This window comes from Chroicocephalus ridibundus, chromosome 2 (assembly GCF_963924245.1).
Source record: "Chroicocephalus ridibundus chromosome 2, bChrRid1.1, whole genome shotgun sequence".
Taxonomy (NCBI): domain Eukaryota; kingdom Metazoa; phylum Chordata; class Aves; order Charadriiformes; family Laridae; genus Chroicocephalus; species Chroicocephalus ridibundus.
In genome coordinates, this window is record NC_086285.1 from 23,989,781 (window position 1) to 24,014,041 (window position 24,261).

General features: G+C 42.6%; 1 protein-coding gene across 2 annotated transcripts in view; it reads left to right on the plus strand.

The window, feature by feature from the left end:
* Positions 1 to 2,294: 2,294 nt before the first annotated feature.
* The window catches only part of NMT2 (N-myristoyltransferase 2), a 31,584-nt gene continuing 9,617 nt past the window's right edge, over positions 2,295 to 24,261 (plus strand). The window contains exons 1-8 of one of the 2 annotated variants that reach the window (XM_063324760.1): positions 2,295 to 2,656; positions 10,883 to 11,018; positions 16,497 to 16,641; positions 20,888 to 21,006; positions 21,102 to 21,193; positions 21,300 to 21,416; positions 22,101 to 22,271; positions 23,408 to 23,516. In XM_063324760.1, the coding sequence (XP_063180830.1) occupies positions 2,547 to 2,656; positions 10,883 to 11,018; positions 16,497 to 16,641; positions 20,888 to 21,006; positions 21,102 to 21,193; positions 21,300 to 21,416; positions 22,101 to 22,271; positions 23,408 to 23,516 (999 nt within the window). In that variant the 5' untranslated portion in view covers positions 2,295 to 2,546. Of the gene's footprint in view, positions 2,657 to 8,628; positions 8,792 to 10,882; positions 11,019 to 16,496; positions 16,642 to 20,887; positions 21,007 to 21,101; positions 21,194 to 21,299; positions 21,417 to 22,100; positions 22,272 to 23,407; positions 23,517 to 24,261 lie in introns of those variants that run through there. The other variant, XM_063324761.1, reaches the window with a different exon arrangement.

Consider the following 24,261-nt stretch of genomic DNA (forward strand, 5'->3'; position numbering starts at 1 on the left):
TCAGGAGATAAACGTATCTATAAGGATATTCTTCACGCATGCTGTGAAGTCTAGGATAGCTGCTGTTCTGCAGCTATACTCCTCCTGATCCCCATTCCAGGGAGACCTTCTAGCAGGGGAGAGCAAGTGGGAGCTTGCTGGGAAAGATTCATATCGCCCCTTTTACCGTCACTGTGAACTGCAAGAAGAGTTAGGATCCAGGCTTCTTATACTCCATTCCTCTGAATGAAGTGAGGAAAATTGTGGTAAAGAACAGAAGATGATTAAACCCATTTTCTCCAACACAATGATTCAATATAGCTGTTTAGTCATTGATATACTGTTCTTCACTTTCTCCTACACATTATTATGAGGGGAAAAAAAATCATTAGTAATCACTGGATTAACTGCTCTCCAGGCTGTAGGGGCAGCTGTTCACAACAATTGGTTTTTGTTATTGAAAACTATTGGGTATTGTGCCTTTGTTTTGAGATTTCCCTTCTCTCATATACAGCACAACTGACTGCAGATTATACATACACATGTACATATACATGCACATATATAGTACAGCTGATGGAAGCTTTGCTTCTAAAGGTCATTTCAGACTGTGGTAACATGGCAGGCACATTTCACCTCTGAACTACAGCAACAGCTTGACATTGGGAGGTCAGACTTGGTCAAGTGTTAATTACAGACTCCGTCAGTTTTGCAATAGTTGAGGGCAGGTACGCCACCTGTCTAGATTTTATTTTGTCTCCCTTTGCTCATTTTTGGAAGATCAACACCACCTTAATAATTTAGCCATATTCAGGAACAACTCCTGTTTTTAAAGATACATATGCTATGTCACAGTGTGTTTTATTTGGAATATTTTTATTGAAATATTTTCTAGCTTTATTGATTTAATACCCTTGAATTTTCCAGTCACTGCAGCTAGTATTTCAAAACTGTGCAGGGAGAAAATACCTGTCGGACGATGGAAGTCCAGCACAGAGTGCAGCCACTGAAGATTTAAATGTAGTCGTGAGACATGAGTGTGTACCATGGTAGACCATACATCTGATAAACCCATCCTCCATTACCCATTCAGAGTCGTCTTTGCCTCTGTCCTTTCACAACAAAGCAAGAGGAGCTCCCACAAGCCCACCTGCGGCAGAAAACAAATACTCAGTGATTATTTGGTAGCATGAGGGTGGCACTTCCTGCGTGATACAACTGCCAACTTGGTTCAAACAAAAGAAGCTGAGAGGCAGTTTAGGAGAACCATTATAGGATGAAGTACAGCTGACAGGGTGACCTGGGTCTTTGATTTTTTTACCATTACATTGAGTGCCGTGGACTTGTTGAGAATCTGATGCACTTGAATTACAAGTTCCTGTGGCAAGTTGCATGTTGTAAAGGACCAAGCACAGTGGGACAGAGTGGCCCAGAGCTGGTGCTCAATACACAGAGGTTCAGAGTTTGACTGAGGGCACGGCTGGAGGAACATCTAGCTGTCTTCTCCTTGGCCAGTGAGATCTTTTACTTGACATGTGACCTGCACTACCTGATAAACATCACACCACCTTAAATCAAAAATAGGAAAAAGTGATCCAAATCACCACCTTAAATTGAAATGGGAGGAAGCAAGATCTTCCTCAGATTAAATTACTTTCAAGAGGGTGGTGGGCATAAAAAGAAATTACAACTGATGCATGCTATTCTTACATCTTAATGTGATGTTTGGCAGCACTGCTAAAGCAAGCACTCAGAAATTCTGAATCTCATCCAGAAATCTTGATACAACCCTGGAAATCACAAGAGTTCAAACATTTAATGCGAGTTTCTCTTTACTAATTTTTTTTTTTTTACTGGTTTTGAATCATTATGATTTCCACTCCCGTTTTTCTAGATCTAGACCTTGTAGAAACAAAAAAGGCTTCTGGAAAACACCAAGGGCTGCCAGAGCCGGTGGCCATTGCCCTGCGTGGGGAGGGATGGCCACGGCGGGCTCGGCAGCGTCTGCCAGCGGCAACTTGGGTGTCGAAGTATTTCTGGTGCGAGAAGGGCACAGAGGGAGATGGCAAAACGGGCTCCCAGGCTGCTGAGGCCCGGCAGCCGCCGCCCCACCGACCGGGCCTTCGGCGGCCCTGCAGGCCCCGACTCCGCGGCCCGGGGAAGCCCCCGCCGGGCCTGGCCTCGGGCCTCCCCCGGCGGCGGGAGGCAGCCCCCTGGGCGGCGGGGCCTCGCCGGCCCGGTGCGGGGCCCTGAAGCCCAAGTAAGACAGGGGAGGCGGCTTGGTTGTCGCCTACCAGGGGTCAGGCGGCGGCCGGGCGCGGGGGCGGCACCGCCCGGGTGTGAGGGGCGGGGCGGGGCATGGCGCCGAGATCCCCGCGGCCCGGTCCGGTTCGGTCCCCCGCGGGGCGGCGGGGAGCGGCCGAAGAGCCCCGGCGGCCTCTTCTTCTGCCGCTGCCAGCACGGGGGAGGACAGCAGCTAGAGGGAGCTCCTCCGGACTGCATCTGCCCGTGCGCCCCGGTTCCTTTCATAGGCGCCCCCGCCCCCTCCCCTCCCTCCTTCCCCCGTGATGGCGGAGGACAGCGAGTCTGCGGCCAGCCAGCAGAGCTTGGAGCTGGATGACCAGGATACCTGCGGCATAGACGGCGACAATGAGGAGGAAGCCGAGCACGCCAAGGGGTAGGGGCGCGCTGCGAGCCGGGCGGGCGGGCACAGCCCCGGGAAGGCAGCCCCCGCCTCTCCCGCCGCGGCAGCAGTGGGGCTGGAGGTGCTGCGGAGGCCGCCTTGCGGGCCGGGCCGCGCCGCGCCGGGCTCCTCTCGCCCCCGCGGCAGGGTGGGTAGCGGAGCGGGGGCGTGCGAGGGGCGCTCCTGTCAGCCCGTGGGCGGCCTGCACGGCCCGGCCCGGCCCGGCGCTCCTCCACGGCGCCTGCGCCTCCCGCAGCCGAGGGGGCCCCGCCGGCGGAACCCCGCGCCCTCCTCCCGGGCCGCCTTCCCGCCGCAGTCGGCAGCGTGCGGGCGGGGGAGGACCCTGCCGCCCCGCCGCACGGCTCGGCTCCCCTCGCCACTCCGGGGGCGGCCTCCGCGGGAGGGAGAGGCGGCGGGCCGGGCCCCCGGCCTGAGGTGAGGGGGGCGGCCGGGCCGGCGCTTCCCCGCCGGACACCGGTCTTAAAAGCGGGCCTTAAGGGAGGTTCGTTGTCTGTGCTTTCCCAGGATTTGAGGCCTTTTCTTGTTTCTTCTGGCCGTTGGGAAGCCTCCCGTGCTGGGTCCCGGCGCTCTGGGGAAATGCCCCGCTGCTCCCGTACTTGTTTCGGTTGGTTGCAGCCCGGCGGGTCCCCGGGGTCACCCCCCGCGGCGGGCGCCCCCCACCCCTGCGCCCCCTCCCTGGCCCGGGGACCGCTCCGGCATCGCTGGTGTCCCTCTGTCCTGCGGACACTCCTCCCAACGTCACCTATTGTCCAAAAAGAAACATTAACGCTCGATCCACGCGCCGCGCCGTGGAGAGTGGAGCGCGTGTTTTACCAAAAAGCATCGGCCGGAGCAGACGCTGTGGTTCTGGTTGTAGTTCCTTCTCCGCTAATCTTGTGTCTTAAATCTTGCCACGCTGCGGATCAGTCCCCAGTAGCTCGGGGAGGTGACAGGAGAGACAGCCGGGTGGACGCGGCCCCTCGCACCCGTCCGGCGTTGCGCGGCGTGCAGTGTGGCTCCGGCCAGGCACAAGGTGCCAAGGGTCTGGCTTGCTCTGCAGTTAGAGGCTTTGAGGGTAGGGAAGTGGGAGGAACACGTTTTAAAAAACAACTTCGTTTAAATTTACTTTTTTGGCTTTTTTCGGCGTGGTTAGAAAATGTGATTGTGGAGAAAATGCTTTGTTGTCGCAACTAGGAGTGGCTGGAGTAACCTAAAATAGAAATAGGTTAATCTATACACTGCTACACAAATACCTTCCTCATGAATTTCTGATTCATCTGGTTGAGAGCGTTTCTGTAGGTGATTGATGTTTGAGGATGTATGCTGTTTGTCATCTCCTGCCCCTAGGATTTGCTTGGCAACAAGCAGCTCTGCATCTTAAATGTGGCAAGAGAAATCTGAGAGACTTAGGTGACTGACTTGTCTAAAAGGCAGGAAAGGGGGAAAACTTCGATGCTTGCTGCTCTGTCAGTGAATTCATGGCATGCATGCTAAAATAGTTGTGTCAAAAATAATTGTAGTAATATAAACCTGGGATATTATAAAGGAATGAAATAGCTTTTAATTATCATGGATGTTTTGTTATGTTTGCATGGATATGCCACAGTCGAAGATTCCCAAATATGTAAAAGTAACACTACTAAGAGCAGCAAATTATTATTTATTGTTCTTCGTACGAGCCAACCTGACGTGCCAGGCCAGATTGTTTGATAGCTGGGTGATGCCTGTCTAGAATTCATTTGTACCTTATTTCTACTTCAGTTTCCTCTTCTGTTTGTGTGCGCGACCGAGCTGTAGCTGCCCTCTGCGGTGTAGCTGGGCTTGTGGCTATGTGCTCGGGCTGCTGTGACAGCGAGTGCAGAAGCAGTGTGTAAGAAGCAGCCGGGGAACAAAGAATTGCATTTCGGTGTGTTCTGAATCGCGGCTTGCTGCTCTGCTCCGACTTGGATCTTGCTGAGCTCTGAGGGACAACTACTGCAGCTGTGAGCTGTATGCTATTCTCCCCAAAGCTTGTTTTTGTTGACTATCCCAAATGTATTTTAATGAGTATTTCAAAGAAGCTGCTTCATTCATCTTTGAATAAGAAAGCGAATGCTTCCAAGTAATATGAAGTTTAATTAAATTAGTGGTAGATCATTCCAGTAAAAAAAGCCTCTAAATATTAGTGTCAGTTTTGTGTCATGTTTCTGATGCATGAAATCTAATATTGACTTTGAATTATTTTCCTGTAATCTTTGAGAATCTTGTTTGCTACTATTTGTCTGCAGGCTGAAGTATTCAAACAAATTCCATCAAATGAAAAGAAAAATCTTACATTACAGCAAACACAAAGGTCTACTCTTGATCTGGGAGATTAACCCCTGGTAATAGGACCCTAATTATTCCCTGTTTTCTCCCTATCATAGTATTTTAATTTTTGAGGTAGCTTTAAAGTTTGCTTTGAGCTTTTAGGTTAGGTTTTCTATACCTAAGCAATTTATGAGCAGTGTTACTGAGACTATGACTGTGTCAACTGACTTGCTAAATTCTGAATGGACTCCATTGCTGCCGATCCGTATTTAATCTCATGCTATTTTAACCTTAAGTTTTTTATAGGGAGGTAGAATATGTGTTGTGTGTCAGTGTCTAGTAGGATTGCTCTGTAAATGGAGTTACTTTCAAGCTGTTTCTAGGCATTTGAAAATAGGTCCTTGTAATACTGACCACAAAACCCCATGGTTTGTATATACATGTATGAATTTGAATTTATTTATTTATTTTAAATTTGCTATTTTTTATGTGCTTGAGCACTGAATGACTGCAGCAGAAAATACCATTTTATAGCTCTCAACTGTGCAAATGTCTTTGTCCTCTGTTTCTGCTCCTGTTTTTTAGATGCAGGATTATGTATGTTGTGTGACTCATTGCTGTTCTATTCTGTCTGCAGCTTGCTCCTGCTAGATGCATTATGCTTGTACTTGTTCTGTTTCATAATAAAGTGTTGTTTACAAAACAGCTTTGTTAGTGTGTATGTAGAAAAAATGTATTTATTGCACCTGAATCTACCCTGATGAGCCTAGCTTTGTAAGGTCTCAGTTCATCCTAAATAGCTCCTTATGCTCAATGGCAGAAAGGCTTTGGCCACAGAACGTTTAGTAAACAGATGAGGAAAAAGTATGACCTTTAAACAACTCCCCCCAACCCTCACAAATTATTTACTTTGCGTGTTTTAGTAGTATACCTCTTTGATTACTGTTAAATGGCAACTTTATAACCAGCACTACTTTTAGATTAAAAAAAAATATAAATATTTTTAAGGTACAGGAGGCAGTGTTTAGTTTTAGCAGGTGAGATTTACATCTTGAAGTACAGCCTTATGGACTTGAAGGGGGAGGCAGAGGAAATGCACAGAGCGTTTAGGAATATCTGTTGGGTTAGGTTTTCAGGCGTTGCTATTAGGTATTCATGCTCAAAAAACTTGCATTTCCAAGTACTGAAATGTATGCAAATGAAATCTTCGTCCAGAGAGGCTGTTAGTAATGGTAGTTTCTTAGTAAGTGGAATTTGAAGGACATAAGCCCTTCTGGTCAGGACCTTCTTATTCTCTTGAAGTGGTGGTGGTCTGTTACAGCAAGGGGAGGCCCTTTGCATCTAAGCCTCCATTTTCTTTATGAACCAAGGACAGTCCTAGTATAAATAATACTACCTTGAAATTTTTTTTGGAGTCTTGCCCATATACATGAGATCTGATTTTTGTGATCAAAAAGATCTATATAACATCTTCAGAAATGTAGTTTTGCAACTTCACTTACTCGCAGAGAGAGAAAAAATACTGTGAAGGCAAAACCTCCCCATAGGCCTGGGCCTTTGCAGCTTAAAAATAAACATCTGAAGTACATGTTTGGTTTTAAATTTGAGAAATTGCTAACTTAAAATTACCATTCCATGTAATTTGAAACAGATGTTGATATTACAAAAAGCTGTTTCTGCTAAAGCAGAATTTAGGGTCCAAAAAGGCAATTAAAATAACACGAATATTCAGTGGGAAAGAGAAATCAAAATCAAGAGAGCCAAAACAGTTTGACCACCTGGGTAGGGTAACTGTCATGCTCCTCCTGATTATTCCATCTCAGCTTTTCATGGTTTGCTCAGAGCTCCACAAAGTAAGTTTCTCTGCCTTTGCCACACTCCTCCCCAAATGCAGTAAGTATCCCCATTTTTCAGTTAAAAAGAAAAAAAAAAGGCAACACATGCAGGGAGAAGCAAAAGTCTTTTTTCACATTTATGCAAAACACCAGATGTGTGTACATAAGTGGAAAGGTATGTGGGTGGGATCATGGGCTCACATTTGTATCTTGCAGACAAAATCATAAAACTGTGGGCCTAAGTGACTGTCTCAGAGTCATAGCCATAGCTTGTTTCTGTGGCAAGGTTGTCTTTTCAGGGGCAGAACAAGGTCTTTTGACTCTTCTTTTGTCTCAGCTGAATTTTGATTTGCGTGTCACTTTTGTGCTGGCCTCACTCCTTTCTTACTTATCAGACTGACAAAACCATCATTGTGGATGCAGTTAAAAATATCTTGGACCATGCCTGCACTTAGGTATACCTCAGCCTCAGTGTGTAGGCTTGCCCTCCTGTCGGTGAAGTGCTCCTGGTATAAGCCTGTCTCTACTAGACTGACACAGTCAAAATCTTCCACGAGTCTAACGTTGAATATTTTTCTTAGTATAACCATCTGTGGTCTGTGCGGTGGGCTGGACTGGGGCAGATGCGTTTATCTGATGTGTGAAAAAGTTATGTTTCCTGACCTGACAGCTAGACGTAGCATCAATCTGAGTTGCATATCCTTTTCCTGCTTTCCGTGTGGGACCTGCACTCCAAGTTGTATCGCTTCAATGGTAGCAGGGTAGTTCAGCAAAAGAGATTTCACACTTAAAGGTCAGCTTTCACAGAAGTGGGAAACTTTTTTTCTTCCTCCAAACTTCTAAGACTGAGATGCACCTGTATGATGACAGCACACAATGTATCTGACCAGACAAAGGAGAACTTAGATCTTAGTCAGCACACAAGACTGTTTAATTAAGAGAAAAGCTTTTAATGGGAGTTTTTGCTTTTAATCTCATTACTTTTGCAAATCCTTTGTGCTGTCGTGTCCAGCATAATTACTACAAGTTGAACAACAGAGTTCCTCCCTTCCTAGTCATTCTCAATCCCACTTCTAGAACCTTTCGGTTCTTTTCAAAGCAGAGTATGGGAAGGAGAAGAAATCCTGAGATGTTTTGGTTTAGCTTTTGCCCTAATTTGCGTGGTATCTCTGGTTGTAACTTGTGTTGGACAAACCTGTTTACTCAGTAGAAATTTCTGCATGCTGCCAAATCTCTGGGTTGCAGGCATGCCTAAAGAGTTGAAGGACAAGTAGATCTCTCTTTAAATCCTCTTTTTACATTCTGTGGACTGTAACAGTAAAAAAAGACTGACCCAGGCAGGAGAATGTACATTTATAACTGCTCTGGAACGGTCCCTGGATAACTTGTCAGACAAAGATACCAGTATTTCTTTTTCAAGAGGCAGTGTGAAAACTCTAAACCTGAAGGTCATAAACCAGGGACTGAGATTTTGGAAGATTTTAAAAAAGAAGTAGTTTTAAACACCATCTATCTTTTACAGGAATTTAGTCCCATCTTTCCTCTTTCACAGCTAAAAAAATAAGCATTTATATATGAAAAAGACCTTGAGCTGGTCAAAGAACAAACTAAGATTATCCTGCTAAAAGTACAGTTTAACTGGGGATAACATTAGTAAAGCTTGGCAAAACTACTTTTTCTCCATAGCTGCCAAACTTTTTTTTTTTTTTTTTTTTTTTGGAGTACAGTTGTTCATTATTTCACCAAACTAAATAAAACATTGACCCTCAGGTAATCCCAGTGAGCAGAATTTCTCTGTGGTGTAACTGGGGCCAGCTACTGTTGAAAGGCAAGAAGAGGAGCGAGCTGCACCAGTGCGACTCGGGGCTCGGTGCCTGCTGAAGGTGCCTGTCGAGATCGGCATTTGCTGAAACTCCTCGTAGACTTAATGTTAACAGAAAAGCCTTTGGGAGTCGGCTCAAGGACACGGTGGCATCATTTGTTTGCTGTATGTGAGATGTTAGAGGTAAAGGTGAAAGCTTGTGGCGTTCACCTCATTAAATGAATCTCATCAAAGGTGAAATCGCTTTCCCTAGTATTTGTATCTGTTTTGGTGATGAAGTCCTAGGGTTGTACCTGTTTGGTTTTTGGTTTGTTTGTTTTGGTTTTTTTTTTTTTTTTTTTTTTTTTTTTTACTCTCTTGTATTTATAACTTCTCACCAGGCCTCTGGGTCCGTTCTGTGCTTAAATTCTGTACAGAGTGTCAGCTTGGTATACAGGCCTTTGAATAGATTTAAATTTGATTATATTAAACTGAGAATATAGAAATTGTTAACAGAATCACCTAGGTGATCAGGCAGTATCTTCATTCTGCAGCAGAAAGTTTTTTCCCTGCCTTGCTTAACACAACTCTGCCTTTTGTTGCTGCAGACTTCTAGTAAGTCCTACAAATTCTCGTCTCTGTGCTGTGTGAGTGGTTGGTCTGCTACACTGTTGTCCTTTGAGTAGCCCAGAGGGTGCTGCTTTTGTAACTCTCTCCCCTCTTTCTGGGAGCATAACTTAACCCGATGTAACTGTGGAAAGTTAAGGACTTCTTGGGGTTGATCTTTCACTACAGGCTGTTCTAGAGAACAGTAACGATCTCACAAAAACGAGTCTCTGTTTAGTTGCATGTTTGATTAATTGCAGGCTTTTGGCCTCCCAGTCAGACATTTGGGTGTTTTCTTGCCGACTTCAGCTCGGACAGAGTGTAGATGCTAAGACTGGGCATCATAATCTTGAAAGTGAGCATGTTACAGTGAATAACATGGCCCTTGCAAATATATTGATCTTAATAACTTTAGTATTGTTCGTCTGGTTTTTTTTTTCTTTTGGTTTGACAGTATCATATTTGATTTTTTTTTTCCTTCCAGAATTAAACAATTGTTTGTTGCATTAACTTTTTTCCAGTGAAAAATACCCAAGCCCCCCAAACCCCAGTATCTGTCTTGAGCTCCATTATGTATGTATGGTTTTGCTGGGAGATTAACCTGTTGAAGAGGATTCAGTGTTAACTGACTCATTGCCTGCTTATTTGCCTTCCGTCTGGGAGTTGCCAACACCTCCCACACTTCGCAAATTTTATTCTAATCTTAATTCTGTGTCTCGATTATTGGTCAAATTAGAATCTCCTTAAAGAAGAAAGACGTATTATAAATAATCAAAATATGTCAGAATCTGCAAGTGCAATATATAATATGATGGGGGTTTTGTTTGTGTTTTTTTTTTTTTAATTAAAGTTGACCCCATTGTACTTATTGCTTTAGAGCACAAATATTTGGTGTTGTTCCTTACTGAGTTTTCAGCAAGACTTTAATCACTACTTAAGTTAGAAACAAAACTCCTGAAAACAGAATGTTTTTCACAGAATCACAGAATGGTCGGGGTTGGAAGGGACCTCTGGAGATCATCTAGTCCAACCCCCCTGCCAGAGCAGGGTCACCCAGAGCAGGTTGCACAGGAACGCGTCCAGGCGGGTTTGAATGTCTCCAGAGACGGAGACACCACCACCTCTCTGGGCAGCCTGTTCCAGTGCTCTGCCACCCTCAAAGGAAAGAAGTTCCTCCTCATGTTTAGGTGGAACTTCCTGTGTTCAAGATTTTGTTTGGATTCTTATCAAATTCAGATGTGCCTGATGGTTGAACATGAACATGAAGGGGAAAAAATATTGGGCCACTAATAGTTACTGAATTTCCAGTGAGGTTACTTTCCTCAGTTCCTGCACTTTCCTGAGTTCCTCCAAACTCTGTTGAATTTGGTTGTTTCATGTTTGTGCTGGATAATGGCCTGGAGAAGAGCAAGAGCACTGGCTGTTATATAGTGTCACAATTTGACACTAGTGTGTCAAAATGCCTGGTTGTGCTGGGGTGTGAGTGTAACACAAATTAGAAAGCACTTGCAGGAAGTTTTTCACCAGTGCTGTCAGTTCCCCTCTTCCTTCCTTTGCCTTGCCTTTTCTTCACATTCAAACTGCTGTTTTTCATATTAAAATGCTGTTTTTTCCATATTTAACTTTTTCTGAATTTTAAGCTCAGTGGTATTGATTTTTCTCATTGCACGTTCTCTGAATCTCTGGCAGAAGTCCTGGAGGAGATTTGGGAGCGAAGAAAAAGAAAAAGAAGCAGAAGAGAAAAAAGGAGAAACCAAATTCTGGAGGCACCAAATCAGACTCTGCGTCTGACTCCCAGGAGATTAAAATTCAACAGCCTTCAAAAGTGAGAGCCTGGTTCTGTTTTAATTTGTGCTTGCCTTCTAATTTAATTTAATTTGTGTGTTGCTTTTTGTAAAAGTGTGTTGGTAGTTTTGCCTTAACACATCGGAATTAAGTAAATGGTTACTGTCCTGAATAGAGACAGAAGCAAGGTAAGACCTGGTGTTTGCAGACTGTGTGAAGTTAGCTGGAGAGTCGTCGTCACCACCCCAGTGATGTACTGTGAGAAAAGCAGAGGAGGAGGTGTTTTGTCTTTCTTTTCCAGCAGTTAGAAATCAGGCTAGTGACAGCTTAGTTGCAGAGAATCTGAATCTGCAGTGATAAGGCTTTTAAATAGATTTTGTATTTGATGAATTGCCTTTAGTTTAGTCACTGTCTAACTTGGCTTAGTGCAGTTTCAGTAACTTGTACAGTTTAATGTTATCTGATAGTGAGCATCAGCAGTAGGGGGAAGGTGTAACTGCAGTGCTAACCAGTGTCTCATTTGGGCAAACGAGCAGCATGTTGTCTTACGTAAAATGTGGTGATCTCTAACATGGAGATAACAGACTGAAGAAACTTTTTGCCATCTGAAAGGTCTCCGCTGTAAATAAGAATGCAAAATTATTTGAGAGGATGTACAATCTTTGTGGTCTTTGTGATAAAATAGCATTGTCTATGTGCTTTTTTTTTGATTACTGTGTTCTGAATGAACAGTGAATAGTATGACATGGTGGCTTTTCTAACATACAGCTTTTATCTTAAGAGGAATCCGAGCCTGAGAACTGAAGTTTATAACATGATGATAAGAAAATTTATGGGCCATTGAGCATGTTGAAGTAGGTATATTTGCTTTATCAGATTAACATGGAGACTGTTACACCGTTGTACCAGTAGTACTATTCATCCTGTAAGATTTGTCAAGTACATTGGGGCTACCAACTAATATTAGGGAAAAAAAGTTGTGTTTTGGCACGTTAACATACTGATAGATTTTGTGTTGTCCCTTTAGATCTTCTCTGTGTCACCCCTGTTGCTTTGAATGGGCACATTTGGCACAGGGGACACTTTACAATATGTAAAGAGATCATAAGTACTTTCTCATCTCACCATGTGTTTTGATACTGTGTTTCTATAAAGCACATGGCATGAATTGCTAATACAAGACGACTATTTGCAAGTGATAACCAAGTAACCTCAAACTCTTTACAATTGGAGTGAGGTCAATTTTAATGTTAACATAAAGACATAGTTCACTGCTGCGGTATCCTGGGACTTCCTCGGTTCTCTGGTGACTAAACTTATTGTTCCATATCTTGCCTCTATTTGCATTAAAAGGAAGCTACTTCACTTTTTTTTGTTTTCGCATGCAAGATTCTAGTCCTCAGCACCTTGCAACCTTGCGCACCATCTCTCTGGCATGATGCGTTTTGCAAATGTGGAAGCCTGTCCTTGGTCTAAGCTGTGCACTTGGAGTGGCACTCTTCGTGATTATTTTACTGTCATAAGAAGTCTAGCCAGTTTGTTAGTAAGGTTACAAAATTTTCTCTTTTATTGGCATGAAGGAAAAGCTCTTATTTAAGTCTTTCTCTTGAGCTCTAGGCAGCTAAACCATTTTACTGTTCTTATATGGCTTCCACTTTTCTCTAGTTGCAAACGCATCAGTGTGGGCTCATTCTTTTTCACTTTCTCTGCTGTTTCCAGGTGTACACACTGATAACTAGGCAAGTTTCTCTGTCTTGGACAACTTTCCTGTTCTAGATTTTTTTGAAAGCATCTTAGACTGATCTGGCTCAGTGTGGAGCGATATATTTATTTTCTCTGTTCCTCAATTGATACTTAGATTTTTGTATTCCTTGGGCTATGTGAGGTACATGAGAGAAAAAAGACTTTTAGCATTTTCTTGCTCTTGGTTGAAAAGGGGTTTAAAAAATATTTTAGAGGAAAGTGACATTGTGCAGCTTACCTTTAAGAGAATATATGCAAGATCATCAGATAATACTCAGTGGGGCTTCTGAACTCATTGAAAATGGTTTTGAAAAAAGATCTGAAGATGAGAGAAGCAGAACAGTGAGTCTCCTTGGCTTCTCCCTCCCTTATTTGTGATACTGGTCTTTTTGAACACTGGCATGAGTGTAGCCACAGCAATAAATGCCTGTTAGCATTGTATGCTTACAATGATCTTTAGGGCACTTCACTGCCCATCTCACCAGATTTTGGTCTCTCCCCATTAAAAGTCCCGCTGATGTAGACTGGCCACATTGACACAAATGAAGCTTGCCAGATTTGCAATATTACCAGTCATTATTGTAATCACCAATGGTCTACACAACATATTCATAGAATAACTTTGATTGGAAGGGACCTCTGGAGGTCTTTTGACCGACCTCCTGCTTAGAGCATATCCAGCTAGATCAGGTGGTTCGGTCTCCAAGGATGGAGACTTCACAACCTCTGTGGGCAACCTATTCCAGTGGTTGACTACACTTGTGGTTAAAAAAATAGTAATTCCGTATATCTAGATGGATTTTGCTGGTTTGCAACTTGTGTGCATTGTTTCTTGTCCTATCATTGCGTTCCTCTGAAAAGACTTGGCTCAGTTTTTGTTACATCCTCCCATTAGGCAGCAATAAGATATTTCCTGCTCCCTTAAACTTCTCTTCTTAAGGGTGAACAAACAAAGGTCTCTCATCTTCTCGTTGTACGTCACGTGTTTCAGCCCCCCCGTCATCGGACTCACTCCACTATGTCAATGTTTTCCCTGTAACAGGGAACCCAAAACTGTGACATGTGATCTCAGGGGTGCCATATAAAGGGGAAGGCTTGCTGGCCAGTCCTACCGGTACAACCCAGTATGCAGCTGTCCTTTGCTGGCCAGTGAACTGTTGGCTCATGTTCAGCTCTCTGCCCACCATGAGCTCCAAGTTCTTTTCTGCAAAGCTGCTTTCTAGCCACTTGATGCTGGCCTCTGCCATTGCATGGGCTTTTTCTATCCCAGATGCAGGACTTGACATTTGCCTTTGTCAAAAGTCTTAAAGTTTCTCTTTGCAACCTGTCAAAGTAGCTTTGAATGGCAACTCTGATCCAGTGTATCAACCATTCTTCGCAACTAGGCATCATCTATGAACTTACAGAGAAAGCACTCTTGTCACGTCCAGATCCTTAAACAATATCGATTCCCAAGTTCTCAAAATCCTCCCCCTTGCCTTCTTGAAGATGGGTGTGACATTTCCCTTTTTCTAGTCATAAGAAACCTCCACCAATTGCCATAACCTTTTAGACTTGATAGATGCTAGTTGCAGTAACATTAGCCAGCTCCCTCAGCACCCTCAGGTGCATCCAGTCTGTTCTTACGGACATGTGCATGATTAGTTTGCTAAGTGGTCCCTAACTTTCTCTCCCGCTGTGGGTACTGGGAGTCCCAGAGACTTGGCTGCAAGGCTGAGGGACATCAAAGGTCTGAGGTCACATCTTGTCACCAAAACCGAGGCAAAAAAAGCATTGTTTGCCTCAGCCCTGTTGCACAACAGTGCTGTCTTTTGCTGTGGGGAGATATTTCCCCTAAACTGTAATGAAACAAAATCACTCTTTCTAATTCATGTGAAATTCTGTGTAGGTTTTTCTTGCTTTCCATTACAGGAAAACAAAAGGGGTTGCAAGTAAACTTCTTAGCCAGGCTGATCTCTGAACGTGCTGAAAGGAGAGAAGATTCCTCCTGATGTCACTAGCCATGTTGTGTTTATTATCAGAACATGAACTTTTTACTTTACATATGCTAGTAAGATCTTTTTAGAACCTAGTATCTTCTTTTAGATTTTCTATTCTCTTCTTCTTAATGTAGAAAAAACATTAGAGACTTAAAATAAACATACAAAGTAAAGTACAGTATGTCAATATTTATGTATGATTTCATAATCTACTGATAAGATTTCAGAATTTATCTAGTGGCATTAGAAGTATTTGTATCAGGCCAGTGTGTAATAGACAAATTGATTTTTTTAGTTGAGAAAAGTAAGTTATGTCACTAATCATGGATCTAGAAATAGGGCAGTTTCTTTATGCCACAATAGTGTTGCTCTAAAATGTGTAAATATGTTAATTCACAACTACTCAGATGACATGTGTTTAAAGCATGCTCACAGGTAAAATTTTGCAATACTTAAAATAATGAAAGAAATTGCATAATGTTTGGAGAGTACAAGTTTTTATTATAAATAGAAAATTATAGCCTGCTTAAGCTACAGGCAAGGAGTTTTATTCCTTTTGTGACTGGGGATACTAGAGGCAGGTGCCCATCCAAATGAAGCTTTACATCATTATTACATGTATGGTGGTTTTTCAACACATGAATCCTAGAAAGAAAATGAAATATAGAAATAGTGATCCATTGATAGTCAGTAAAAAAAAACAAAAACAAACAGCAAAACAAACGTCTGGCTTGAAATCTCTATGCAGAATTGCTTAAAATTTTCCCATCCATTTGAGACTATTCCTTCAAATGTTTTCCAGGACTGCAGTGCAATAAATACCTGAGCACAAGCATGCTTTTAGTAATGCTCAGAACAGGACTTACCACTTGGGAGATAAAAAACCCAAGTAAATAGATTTAAAAAGAGAGAGCGAAAAATCCCTCTGGATTTAGAAGTCTGTTACCATTATTCCTCTGCACTTTGCTATGCAAGTAAAAAAATCTTATTCCAGTTACACTTACTCAGAAAGATCAAAGGTGAGCGTTTTAAGAGCTCAGTTTAGAAACTTAGCCTTAGGTTTTATGCTTTTCAAATAAATTTTCTATAAAGATTTTTCAGCTTTTTAGTGGAAAGTTTGGGTTTTTTATGTCTGTCTGCTTTTATCAGTTAAAATTATCCTTAGCTGTGAGTGTTGGCACAGTTGGCATTAGTGGCAAGATGGTTAACACACGATGCAATGCAGAAAGGTACCTACTATAATGGTTGCAAGCTAATCTGCTACAAGGCAGACACAATATAACTAAGGTTGAAAAGTGGATATTTGTAGCAATACAGTGTACCTGAAATACTGAACCATCCTGAATTTAAATATTATTTTATACTGTATGTGTTAAGTACAACTTCAAACATCTCCGTGCGTACCAGTGGTTATCTTTAGATTGTTAGATATCTAAGCTGATCTGTTTTTTGCTGTTTTATTGTATTTTACCAGGTGTGTGGGGCAGACAATACACAAAACTTTTTATTGTGCTACTGGTACCCTGCCTTAATGCTGCAGTATTTGGGTTAAAAACTCTGAAGTTTCATGGTTAAATGCAAGCACTAAGTCAAAACTACCAAGTATTTTGTGAAGCTGCTTGTCTGTTGCCCACCTGACTTTCCACGCTCCTGCCTCTGAAGGTTATACCTAAAGTAACCATGATGAGAAGAGTATATGAAAGAATACATAACAGTAAAATAAATGAACATGTTTGTACAACTAGTTGAAAGTAAACATACTCAACAAGCTTCCTCTTCTGTTTGTTTGTGTGCAGAATCCAGCCATTCCAATGCAGAAGCTTCAAGACATCCAGAGAGCGATGGAGCTGCTCTCTGCATGCCAAGGCCCAGCAAAGAATATTGATGAGGCTACCAAACGTAAATACCAGTTTTGGGATACGCAACCTGTACCTAAACTTAGTAAGTTTAACTGTACCTCATCGTAAAATCTGTGTAACTGACCAGTAAAAGAAAGTGTGCCAGCTGTCTGGCATGTTTTCTGACGTGGGTATGAAGTTGGACTGTGTGTGGTAGAGATCCTTAATCTTTTGTGTAGTTTATGGGGAATTCTTGATGTTTTCTAAGAAAGTTGCTGGCCTTCCCCCCCCCTCCATGATATGCAACAAAACATGGTATTAATAAATCTCATTCTGATATTCTCTATAAAAATGGGAAATGCTACTGAAATAGCATTCCCTTGTATATTTTAGGTCTGAACTCTTGAACAACAGAATGTAGAAGTCTTTTCCACTTCAGAGAAAATAAGAACTCTGAAGTGGTGACAAAGAGTAAACTTTGATTATTTATTTTAAAATTTATTTATTTTCCCTTAATATTTTTTTTTCAATAATAGATTTGGTATCTCAGAGATAATGACTTTTCTGCTGTAGCTTACACTGTTTTCATGCAGCTTTAAGTGGATAATGGTGCTTCTCTCATGCATGAAAACTTGTACTGCTGTTCATGTTCATCCTCCACAAAGTACACTACTTAGAAGACGTGCTTTCTCAGAGACCGTTCTCTGTTCTTGGTACCAAGTGAGATGGTGAGGTGACTTCACCTTGCCTTTAATTTTGTAAGGAATTCGTCAGATTAGTTTTTATACTGATCTGATCCCTGATAACACAGTTGGTAAATCTTAGTCTTTGTCAGAGAAGGTAGTTGCTGGCTCTCTTGCTTTCTCTGAATTGCTTTCTGAACCTCCTTCTTCCCCCTTCGTTATCTTCAAGTTAAGCAGTTGTGGCTTTTCAGTGCCAGTGAAACTTGGGGAGTCCACAAGTAAAGCAGTCTCAGTGCAATAGCTGTCATTGTTCTGTTCTGCAGGTTTCTCTCCATGGCATTGGAGACAGGTGTAGAATAAGCAGAAATAAGGTAGAGTCTAAAGCACAGGAGCACTCTCCTCTCTCTCCACAGGGCAGTGTTTCACATTGATCCATTTCTACAGCTTAACCCACAGTGATCTCATTTCTCCCTGACTTCCCTGCATAGAGAAGTCCAGAGAAAGTCCCGGTGTGCGATAGTTTTCACTGGATTGAATTGACCTGCCCTGGCTCCTCTCCATACAAACTCTATCCAGATACCTCTGTAAACTAATGGTAGTAATTGTCACAGTAATCCTGCCTAGGTGGAGGAAGAGCCTAGCTGAAAAAAGTTGTGTAAATTAAAAAAATACTCTGGTCATAACGAAGCTTTTACAGGCTAATTCAGGTGTCTGTGCAGCAGTTCATTCTGGGAGTTCAGCTCAGGTTAGTCAGGTTACAGCACTTCTATAGACATGAGAGCCTGCTGGAAATACAATACAGCAGAGAGGAAACAGTCCAGGAGATTGCTGGAGTGTGTGGAAGATAACTTCCTGACACACCTGGTGAGTGAGACAACTAGGGAGGGTGCCCTGCTAGACCGGTTGTTTGTGAACAGAGAAGGACTCATGGGTGATGTGATGGCTGGAGGCCGTCTTGGGCATAGTGATCATGAAATGATAGAGTTTTCGATTCTCAGAGAACTACATAGCAGGGTTGGCAGACCTGCTACCTTGGACTTCTGGAGGACAGACTTTCCCTGTTTAGGAGCTGTTTGACAGAGTCCCTTGGGAGGCAGTTCTGAAGGCCAGAGGAGTCCAGGAAGGCTGGACGTTCTTCAAGAAGGAAGTCTTAAAGGCTCAGGAGCAGGCTGGCCACCTCATGTGCCAAAAGATGAGCTGGCGGGGGGGAAGACCAGCCTGGTTGAACGGAGAGCTTTGTCTAGAACTCAGAAAAAAAAGAGAGTTTATGGACTTTGGAAGAAGGGGCAGGCAACTACAAGAATGACATGAGGTTATCGGAGAAAATTAGAAGGGCCAAAGCCCAATCAGAACTTAAGCGAGCTATAGCCGTAAAAGACAATAAAAAAATGTTTCTTTAAATACATTAGCAACAAAAAGAGGGCTAAGGAGAATCTCCATCCTTTATTTGATGCAGGGGGAAACATACTGACCAAGGATGAGGAAAAGGCTGAAGTACTTAATGCCTTCTTTGGCATTAGGACCAGTTGTTCTCCAGCTACCCAGTCCCCTGAGCTGGAAGACAGGGAATGGGGAGCAGAATGAAGCCCACATAATGCAAGAGAAAATGGTTAGCGACCTGCTACACCACTTAGACACACACAAGTCTATGGGGCCAGATGGGATACACCCAAAGGTACTGAGGGAGCTGGTGGAAGTGCTCACCAATCCACTTCCCATCATTTGTCAGCAGTTCTGGCAAACCAGGGAGGTCCCAGTTGATCACAGGCTAGCGAATGTGATGCCCATCTACAAGAAGGGCTGGAAGGAGGATCCAGGGAACTGCAGGCCTGTCAATCTGGCCTTGGTGCTGGGGAAGGTTATAGAGCAGATCATCTTGAGGTCCTGCTTAACTAACCTGATCTCCTTCTGTGACAAGGTGACCAGCATAATGAATGATGGAAAGGCTGTGGATGTTGTCTGCCTAGACTTTTACTAAACCCTTTGACACCACTTTCTCCAGCATTTTCCTGGAGAAACTGGCTGCTCATGGCTTGGATGGATGTACTCTTCACTGGGTGAAAAACTGGCTGGATGGCTGGGCCCAAAGAGTGGTGGCGAATGAAGTTAAATCCAGTTGGTGGCTGGTCACAGGTGGTGTTCCCCAGGGCTCAGTACTGGGGACGGTTCTTTATCAATGATCTGGACGAGGGGATCAAGAGCACCCTCAGTAAATTTGCAGATGACACCAAGTTGGGCAGGAGTGTTGATCTGCCTGAGGGTAGGAAGGCTCTACAGAGGGATCTGGACAGGCTGCATTGATGGGCTGAGGCCGGTGGTTTGAGGTTCAACAAGGCCAAGTGCCGGGTCCTGCATTTGGGTCACAACAACCCCGTGCAGTGCTACAGGCTTGGGGAAGAGTGGCTGGAGAGCTGTCTGGTGGAAAAGGACCTGGGGGTGTTGGTCAACAACTGGCTGAATATGAGCCAACAGTGTGCGCAGGTGGCCAAGGCGGCCAACAGCATCCTGGCTTGTATCAGAAACAGTGTGGCCAGCAGGACTAGGGAGGTGGTTGTCCCTCTGTACTCGGAACTGGTGAGACTGCACCTTGAATACTCTGTTCAGTTTTGGGCCCCTCACTACAAGAAAGACACTGAGGTGCTGGAGCAGGTCCAGAGAAGAGCAAGAAGCTGGTGAGGGATCTGGAGAACGAGTCTTAAGAGGAGTGGCTGAGGGAGCTGGGGTTATTCAGTCTGGAGAAAAGGAGGCTGAGGGGAGGCCTTATTGCCCTCTACAACTACCTGAAAGGAGGTTGTAGCGAGGTGCGGGTTGGTCTCTTCTCCCAAGTAACAAATGATAGGATGAGACAAAATGGCCTCAAGTTGGATCAGGGGAGAGTTAGATTGGCTATTAGGAAAAATTTCTTCACTGAAAGGGTTATCAAGCATTGGAACAGGCTGCCCAGGGAAGTGGTTGAGGCACCATCCCTGGAGGTATTTAGAAGACGTGCAGATGTGGCACTTAGGGATGTGTTTTAGTGGTGGACTTGGCAGTGCTAGGTTAATGGTTGGACTTGATGATCTTAATGGTCTTTTCCAACCTAAATGATTCTATGATTTGGCAGATGCTGCTCCATAGAAGAGCAACAGCTTCTGTTTATAGCTATATACTGAGTGACCAGAGTTGTAAAGTAAGGGAGTAGAATAAAGCCCGCTTTCATGTAGGATTTTGGGAACAAGTTTCACATTTCACCAGTATGCCTTAAATGCGGTAGCTTTGCCATGGCACTGCTCCTGAGTAATCCTGTTGAGTTCAGGTCTGTTCAAGTCAGCGGTGAACAGGATCCGAGCCATAGCTTGTTAGCTGTGAGTACAACGTGTTTCTCATGATGAGACCGTTGATCTCATGGCTGGCTAAATGCTGTGCATGTGCTGATAAATTGCTGTTCTGTGGATATCAGTCAAGATAGAGAGTTCTGTGCATATCTTTAGATATTCTGATGAGGTAGTTGTTAGTCTGAATGCAATCTGTGAGAATGAGAAGTAGTATAAGCTAATAATATTATTTTTTTTCAGCATTTTTTAAAAGCTTCACATTCCTATCACATAATTATGATGCAGTTTTGAGAACTATCAGGAAGCTAGCAATGTAACTGTTCTTTTTTTTTTTTTCCCCTTCCTTTAAAAGATGAAGTTATAACTTCACATGGTGCAATTGAACCAGATAAGGACAATGTCCGCTTAGAGCCATATTCTTTGCCACAGGGTTTTATGTGGGACACATTGGATCTTAGCAATGCTGAAGTTGTAAGTAAAACGATTTTTATATGTACCTAAAATCATTGAAGTTTATTCCGATTGATATGTGTGGATAAATTGTGGATTTTTTTGTGTGTTTTCAGCTGAAGGAGTTATACACGCTGTTAAATGAGAATTACGTAGAAGATGATGATAATATGTTTAGGTTTGATTATTCACCTGAATTTCTTCTGTGGTGAGTAGCAAGTTCCACATTCTGCTCTGGCTGGAGTGCAAAGAAGGGTGTTTTTATTACATCTTCTTAGGCAGTAATTTGTAATTATTTCTGTCATCAATTCTAGGGCACTACGTCCTCCGGGCTGGTTACCCCAATGGCACTGTGGGGTTAGAGTGTCTTCAAACAAAAAACTGGTAGGATTCATAAGTGCCATTCCTGCAAATATTCGTATTTATGACAGGTAAAATGCACCATTACTTTTGTATTTGTAAAAGAATAACACCGTAAAACAAATCGTAAACTGGTATCCATTGCTGTAGAGAACTTAAAAAGAGAGAAGGAGGCTTACTGACCATAAAGAGTCAGAAGAATCCTGTGTATGTAGCAGAGACTTTTTTTTTTTTCACTCCTTTCCCTCTCCCCCTCCCCCCCCCCAAAAAAAAAAAAGCTTGTGGGCTCCTTACAATGAAGACCAGTAATACATATTTAAGGAATTTTCTTACTGATGGACGATACATACAATGACATAGCATTTTCTGCCCCTACTGGAAAGTATTTAAAGGATAGTCGGTCAGATGGACTTTCTCGGCCACGTCTTCATACGCTGTCAATCATGAAGTTTTACGATAGCGTGTGGCATGCGCTTGGGTGCCATTCTGCATCTTCCAGTAAGGCAATTGGTTAAGTCTCGATAGAGTTCTGACAAAGGAGTGTTGCAAGCACCTTAGACAAAGCTTGCGTATTGCACAATTTGCCATTGCAGTCGCAATATGATAGATGAGTATTTGTTGCAGATGTACTTGTCACAGGCGAATTTATTTTTTTCTCAAATTCTTCTGTCACAACGTGGAAAACTACTGTAATGCAAATGAAAATATGCAATGTGCAATTCTTTTTAATTTTCCACTATTTAATGTCCTTTTAGTGTGAAGAAAATGGTAGAAATCAATTTTTTGTGTGTTCATAAGAAACTGAGATCTAAACGGGTAGCACCTGTACTGATTCGGGAAATAACCAGAAGAGTAAACCTGGAAGGAATTTTTCAGGCTGTTTACACTGCTGGAGTGGTACTCCCCAAACCTGTGGCCACTTGCAGGTAACCTAGGTGATGTTCATAATAATATCGGTTCCTATAGCAGTCACTTTAAAGAACATTTTATGTAATTTCCGAGAAACAACAAAAGCATAATATTCAAAGAAACTAAATGTTGTGGCCTTGACTAACCTGAAGGCCTGAGGGTTTGTCAGGGTGGGTTTTTTTGGTTCTATTTTCTTTATTTTTATTTTTTTTTCCTCCTTCCCTGCCAGTGCCTTGGATAAAACAGCTTCTCAGACTAAGATCTAAGTTTGGGTTTGTTTATTGTACCCCAAATAGACTAATAGGTGTTTCTGTTGACCTTCTGGTGGAAGCCATACTAGCAATGACGACATTGTATACCTGTGTTTTTCAAGTGGCCTGTTCCCTTGCTGGGACGCTTCCCTGTTGACCTGGCCATTTGCCAAAAATGGCAGAACATTTCTGGGAATTGTATGATTTGCTTTTTTGAAATACTTTCATCTTTCCTGGAGAAAGGTCTCGATTGCCATTTGATAAAAATGAGGAAAACTATCATGTGAGGAGTTGTATGTAATCAAGTGTAATTTCATTTGATTGGAATGGATTTTATTTCTACTGGGAAAAGTTCAGTTCCAGCAGTATTAGTTCAGTTGTCTATCCTTCTGGAGGACAGGGCACTTCTTGATTTGAAATTGTGTCTGTATGCATCAACACCAAAGATCCTGTAAATTTCTGTAAGGAGGGATGGGGGGGGAAAAAAAATAATCCATGCTTTGTTAGAGTAACCGGTTCTGTTGCACAATGATGTCCTAGGAAGAGGAGATCTCCTTCAACACACTGCTTAGACAAGAAAATAAGCGTTACCATGTAAATATGGCGAGATTGTCAGGGCTGTGGCAAGGATTAAAATGTTTAACCCTTGTTATTACTCATTCTCTAATAAAAAGCATTTGCTTAGATTCAAAATGTGGTGATAGCAGGCCTGTTTAAAAGCTATTGCTTGGATCTAGCTTTTCCTTATCGTTTGTTGCTCAGGCTTCTTGCAGACATAGTATGGGCTTACTTAGAAACAAATTTGGAGAGGAGAATGAGCAATGTGAGAAAATAGGGAAATGGATGCAAGTAAAGCTGACATTTAAAATACTATTAGTCGTCATTATTAATTCTGTTTCCAGGTATTGGCATCGATCACTGAATCCCAGAAAATTGGTGGAGGTGAAATTTTCACATTTGAGTAGAAACATGACTCTACAAAGAACAATGAAGCTCTACAGACTTCCTGATGTAAGCAATATGACTTCTAGAGAATCCCCACAGTTACTGTGAGGCCCAAAATAACCTTCCATCTGTCTCTGACAACACAGGCTTTTGTTTGGAAAGGCAGTGCGTGCAGGACATTAAAAAAAAAAATCTGGTTGATGAAAAAGACCTTAAGGGCTATACTAAACAGAAGAGACTATTTGTTGAAATGTAGATCTGTATATGGAGAAAATATAAATTTTGACCTAAAAGCCTTAAACAAAACAAAAAACCCAACAACATCAACAAACAAAACCAAAACAGAAATGTTGACTTCATAAACATGGGGGATTGAGTTGAAGATGCATAAGGTATGATATATTCTTGGTGTGATTAATCTGATAAAGGATTACTGGAACAGAAAATTAACTGTTCATGTCTTAAAATTCTCAGGGACGTCCATCAGAGAGTTGTTTGATCACAGTGGGATTGTTGATCCCACTCTAATTCACAGCTTTTTCTGTTCTGTCAGAGAATGTTGTTGAATAGCTCGGTTAGTTAAAAATATTTTTTCTCACATTTGCAGCTAATAGGCTGGTAAAAAGCCTTAAGATGCATTTTCGTGACAGGGCAAGTCTACTACTATCTGAGATGTACTATTAAAAAAATCTCATTGCTGTAATTAACAGCCTATAGAAGCCAGTCTAAGCTTTATGATTTAAAACAATTTCTTTGCTTGTAAAAGCTACCTTTCAATTTGGAGGGACTGCAGAATATCCTTTACCTGTAC